Here is a 6384-nt window from a genome sequence, read left to right on the forward strand (position 1 = left end):
AAGAATGTGGGTAACTAAACAGCTTCATAGTACTGAAAAAATAAAAGTTTGGTTACCCACATTCTTCAAAGTATCTTCTTCTGTGTTCAACAGAAGAAATAAATAATTACAGGTTTGGAACAACTTGTGGGTGTGTAAATGATGACAAAATTTTCATTTTTGGGTGAACTGTCCATTTAAGAGAGACAGTCCACCGTGAGCAACTGAAAGCAAAGACTATAGAATACCCAAGACGTGTCACTCGCATTGTTTTGAATGTGGAAAAATGCAACACTCAGTATGGCTGTTCTATTGAACGAAGCCCCGCCTTCTGAGCAAAAGAGCCAATTGCTAATTGGTCAAATCAGCGGGTCACTGCAGCTGCTGTTAGAAGTCCCAGTTGCTATAGAAGCACGGTGCGTTCCAAGCGGGACATATCGCCCTCCGAAGGGCACTTCGGAGTGAAAACAATCATGGCTGCCATACTGAAGGGTCATTCCAAACCGAAGTGCTCAAAACTGGCCACTTGGAATGCAGGATTTCGAAGGGTACAACTGATGGACACTTCGGCCCCCATGATCCTTTGCGCTGATTCTTTCCATGATGATGGCGCCTCCATATGGGCACGTGATGATGACGCAGAAGGGCACTTCAAGAAACAGTTGTTTGGTCCCCTACACCCTTCAACCCTTCAACCCTTCGGAGCTGGAGACTCCGTCGCTATGGAAACAAAGACACCAAAATGCAATCACGCGCAAATGACCTTCTCTAATACGTCTCTTGAAATTGATTTCTTTATAATTGCTATTAGTATTATAAACAGTGCAAAATACTTATTTGTTGATTCACGCCTTTGTAAAATACGGGACAAATCGCGTCCCATATTGATTTGATCATTTCATGTTGAGATTGAGTTCCTTGCTCATTTTCTTTAATCAATGAATCATTTGGTACATCTATAGACTACAATAAATCACATAATGTCCTGTTTACATGTACATCTTATTTATTTATTTTTGCAGGCTTTGATATGGGCTTTAGTAACCTAGCTTACACTGTCAGAGAGGTTCAAAGACGGTTGTTGTCATGGTCTTGCGACCAAAGATAGCCTGTAAACATTTTCTGACAGTGTCAGAAATTTAGGATGACCGTATCACATTGTGTTTGCTGCTAAAACCTACATCTACCGTGCTAAAATGGTGCTAAAACGGAAATGCAATGGAGGAGAAAAGAGCTAAAATGAATACCGGTATGTAGAATTCACAGTCTCCACTTCTTTTTCAGTACACATTAAAACCACAATTGCCAATGCGTGACTCATCTACTCTATTTGTTTACCATAAGTGCATGCTGATGACGTTTTATTCTTCTATACAAACTTACATTGTAGCCTACGATTCAATAGGTGTCATCACTGTACAGTCTATATACATGGCGAAAATGTATTAGATCCACAGTGTGATTTGTAATGATTTTATTAGATTATCTGAAATTGTACAGTCTGTAGAAGGCAGTACAGACTCACAGACAAGCCACTTTTACACACATCACTCAAACACAGAAGCAGGAAACAGGAATCACATGAGTTCAGGGAAAGAGAAAGTGAAAGTGTGGTTGAGCTGTCCTGTGTTTGTGTCTCTGTATGCATGCAGTAAAATGGCAGGAGCCAGAGTTTTTCAGGATGAGTTCACGTGTCCAGTGTGTCTGGATCTCCTGAAGGATCCAGTGACGATCCAGTGTGGACACAGTTACTGTATGAGCTGCATTACAGACTGCTTGAATGAGGAGGATGACAAGAGAGTCTACAGCTGCCCTCAGTGCAGACAGACCTTCAGTCCAAGACCTGCTTTGGCTAGAAACACCATGCTGGCTGAAGTAGTGGAGAAACTGAAGAAGACCAAACTCTCTGCTGACTGTGACGCTGGAGCTGGAGATGTGCAGTGTGACGTCTGTACTGGAAGAAAATACAAGGCCGTCAAGTCCTGTCTGATGTGTCTGAACTCTTACTGTCAGAATCACCTCGAACAACATGAGAGCTGGTTTAAAGGAAAGAGACACAGTGTGATTGAAGCCACTGGACGACTGCAGGAGATGATCTGCCAGAAACACGAGAAGCTCCTTGAGGTTTTCTGTCGCACTGACCAGAAGTGTATATGTGTGCTGTGTACGGTTACTGAACATAAAAACCACGACACTGTATCAGCTGCAGATCAGAGAACAGAGAAACAGGTATTTAACACAATCTTTTTTTAAATAGACCTTGATTAATGCAAAAATATAAGGTGTTTGAACACAGTTTTGTGGCTGCAGTGTGTGAAAACAACCAGCCAATAATGGTAAAAATCCACCCACTCATTTGTTTTACTATCCCAATAAATCATTCACAGTCTCTCAGAACAAGCGATTCCAGATTCTCCCTACATACACCTCATCTTAGGGAAAAAGTCTTGCCCATTTGTGACGCTCTCTGCCCTATTAGCATAGACACAATCCTGAGTGAGAAGCAGCAGTCTGTCATTATTGTTTTCTTGCTGTAACGTTAGCTGCTGGAGATACAATGTCAGCTCCAAAGAGCCATTACAAGTGTTGTGTTTTGGGATGCACCAACAAATATAGGAGTCATACTTTTTACAAATGGCCGTTCTGAAAGAGCTTCTTGGCACTCTGTAAGGCTAATGTTGCTAAAGCTACCATTATCTCTGCCTGAATGTGCTCTGTGCTACCAGAATGATTGTAAATAGGAATGTGGTGTTTAAAAATTGCACATGAAAGCAATGTGAAGTCGACCCCTTGAATTTGACATTTTCAGGGCATGAGATTGTCCTGCTTTGTTTTGCCGTTATGCCAGTGCATGAGCTCTTGAAGCTCCACCCTCTTCTTAAAAGAGGAGAGAGGGCACCAGCTCATTTGCATTTAAAGGAACAAATGCGGTGCGTTTTGGCTCAATCCCAAAAAGTGGCAATTTTAACAAGTTATAAAAAATGATCTGTGGTGTATTTTGAGCTAAAACTTCACATGCACACTCTGGGGACATCAGAGACTTATTTTACATCTTGGAAAAAGGGGCATAACAGGTCACCATTGAGCAACATAAAATAATAGAGTGAACTATTCACCTATTCTATGATTGTACAATGATTGTAACCAATAATCACTTCTAAAATTAGAAACTACATCCACTGATTATCATCTCAGATAAGTAACCTTTAAACTGCCTCACCCTCAGTTACTGGATTCATAGTTCATAGTAGTGTGCCCTCAGGTGCCCTTAATAGACCCGGAAATATAGAAATATCTAATTAAACTATCAATAACTGAGATAATATGCAGACATGCAACTGGCCAATAAGATTTATTTAATTAGGACACTTTATCCTAATTAAAGGATAAAGGTGGGCGCTGGTGTACAAAACACATAACACTGTATTTCTTATTACACTTCCACATACATATAATTACTAATAATTTAACTTCAAACAAAGCCAATTAAAAAAGGCATAATAAAATACACATAGGCAAGGCAAATTATAAACCCTTTAAATACAAAACCCAAAACAAACTATAGTTCCCTACACACAATCAAGTAATCACACCTTCACGTGATACACTGCAGTTACACTTCTGTGGAAATCTTAAGGGAATTATTGCATGTTGCCCAGTGCCATTACATTAAAAAGAATCCCCGCAGTATAAATATAGTCATTACCATCAATAACGAAACAGGCAAGGCAAAACAATACAAAATGAAAATACAATAAAAAAATATATACAGGACAAAATAAAAGACAATACCAAAGAAGACAAAATACAGAAAAAAATACATATACAAAAGAATTTCTCCATTTTGCACATCTTGCTTAGTTAGCACACCTGATTCAGATCATCAGCTCCTTAGAAGTGAGCTACGTACATGAACTGTGTTCTGATTGCCATTGTCCCTACACGGTGTTCATTGCTCCCTACTCCCTAAGCAGGGGAAATCCATTGAAGTTTTATTCATTCACGGATTTGAGCTGCGCAGTGTCTTCACACACAGACGAAACTTACTAGAGAAGCGTGAAGTGTGACATAACATACCTCTGTAAATAAACACTATTTAAATTCAAGTCTTGCACACTTTAATGCCTTTTGTATGGAACATGTACGCTCGTTTCGAACTGGAATCATGGCTGAATATCCGGTGATGTCTACTTCGCAGGGCACTTACAGTTGAATAGAACAAACGTCGTACGTGATAAGAGAAACATACGAAATATGCAGAGCGGCAGGTGCGAGGACTGGGATTGGGAACCGCTGCTCTAGTGGAATGGCCCCTCACACTGCAAGCCAGCCGCAGCTTAAGCCAGGGCTGTAGCATCCACTATCCAGCGAGATAATCTCAAAGTCAAAGTTTATTTATAAAGCACTTTTTTTGAAACAACATGTGTTTACCAAAGTGCTGTACAAGCATGAAAAAGGCAATATGACAAACAGAATAACAAAGTTAAAAATATTATGAAATATTATAGAATAATGTAAAATAAAATAGCAGCTCTCATACAGTGTTAAACACAAAAAAAGTAGGTTTTTAAGATAGATTAAAAACAGTAAGTGTTTTGATCTGACTGACTGAACAGATCAGAGCGCTCAGCAGATACCTCGAGTGTCCTAACAGCGCACAATAAGTTGGGACCCTGTTCACTTTCCGCCACGGGGAGTGCTAACAAGGTAATGACCTGGGCTCTGAATGGAGTTGAGAGCACCTTAGGCACGTAACTGCATCTCGGTTTGAGAATGACCTTACAGCCGTTAGGCCCAAACTCCAGATAGGAAGCGCTAACTCAAAGTGCTTGCAAGTCCCGAACCCATTTGACTGATGCTAAAGCCAAAAGGAGGGCGGTCTTGAGTGACATGTGGCGTAGATCAACTGTTTGAAGTGGCTCAAAAGGAGGGCCCTTCAGGGCCCTTAGGACTATAGACAAGTCCCATGTCAATGCCGGATTGCCTTCGAATAGCGCACCCCAGCCCAAGCTGGAAGTGTCTGTCGTGACCACTTTCCTTCTGGAGGTCAGAACCAGTTGGATGCCTGATAGAAACAGTTTAAGGACAAGGTGGATTTAGTCTCTGAGCTACTTTTAAACACTTAATGACAAGACGTTTCTGACGATTGACTGGCCAGCTAAGAGGGAATGATTCGCTGTGATAGCACCACATAAACTTTGAGTGTGGAAGGGGTGCACCCCCTATACAACAGCTCTTGTAAAAATGTTAGCTTGTGAGACACATCACAAGAATTCGGGTCCAGGCTTCGTGCTGAACACCAGTCATGGAAGACTGACTATTTAAGGCGTGAAGTCATCTTGTAGACGGAGCTCTCGCCTCTAAAATGGTATTGGTGACTCTCTTTGGGAGCTGTGTAGGCTCCCGTCGAGGGGCCAGACATGAAGGTTCATGCCCCTTGCTTGAGAGAGAAGATCTCTCCTTAGTGGTATCGGTCATGGAGCTGCAGACAATACCTGAATCATTTCTTGGAACGAAATTAGGTTTTTCCAGAATGGGGCCACCAGGAGGAGTGAGCGTCTCGTTTCCCTTACCCCTCTGACCACCTGAATAAGGCTTCGTGCTGAACACCAGTCATGGAAGACTGACTATTTAAGGCGTGAAGTCATCTTGTAGACGGAGCTCTCGCCTCTAAAATGGTATTGGTGACTCTCTTTGGGAGCTGTGTAGGCTCCCGTCGAGGGGCCAGACATGAAGGTTCATGCCCCTTGCTTGAGAGAGAAGATCTCTCCTTAGTGGTATCGGTCATGGAGCTGCAGACAATACCTGAATCATTTCTTGGAACGAAATTAGGTTTTTCCAGAATGGGGCCACCAGGAGGAGTGAGCGTCTCGTTTCCCTTACCCCTCTGACCACCTGAATAAGCAGGGTGATTGGGGAAAGGCATATACAGGTGCATCTCAATAAATTAGAATGTCGTGGAAAATCAGAATCAGAATGAGCTTTATTGCCAGGTATGTTTACACATACGAGGAATTTGTTTTCGTGACAGAAGCTTCCACAGTGTAACAGAATGACAGTGACAGAACAAAAAGCACAGATAATAAAAAAATAGAACAAGTAAATAAGGAATAAAAATATATAAATTGACAGTTGTATGTGCAGGTATATTACAATAGACAGTTTTTGTATGTACAGGTACTGAATATTATGTGCAAATTTGAGGTGTAGACTGAGTATGTGTGTTAGATAAATAAGTGTATGAGTGAATAAATAGTGTGTGTTCCACAGTTATTGTTGGGGACACTTCATTTCGATTGCCTGAGGGAAGAAACTGTTCCTGTGTCTGGTCGTTCTGGTGCTCAGTGCTCTGTAGCGTCGACCAGATGGCAACAGTTCAAAGAGGGAGTGTGCTGGATGTGAGGG

At 41.5% G+C, this 6384-nt stretch overlaps 1 protein-coding gene across 1 annotated transcript in view; it reads left to right on the top strand.

The window, feature by feature from the left end:
* Positions 1-1606: 1606 nt before the first annotated feature.
* Positions 1607-6384, top strand: part of LOC107572330 (E3 ubiquitin/ISG15 ligase TRIM25-like) — a 14869-nt gene continuing 10091 nt past the window's right edge. The window contains exon 1 of the mRNA XM_016258758.1: positions 1607-2208. Coding sequence (XP_016114244.1) covers positions 1636-2208 — 573 coding nt within the window. The 5' untranslated portion in view covers positions 1607-1635. The remainder of the gene's footprint in view (positions 2209-6384) is intronic.

The sequence above is a fragment of the Sinocyclocheilus grahami genome, unplaced genomic scaffold (genome assembly GCF_001515645.1).
Source record: "Sinocyclocheilus grahami isolate Dianchi unplaced genomic scaffold, SAMN03320097.WGS_v1.1 scaffold1736.1, whole genome shotgun sequence".
NCBI lineage: Eukaryota > Metazoa > Chordata > Actinopteri > Cypriniformes > Cyprinidae > Sinocyclocheilus > Sinocyclocheilus grahami.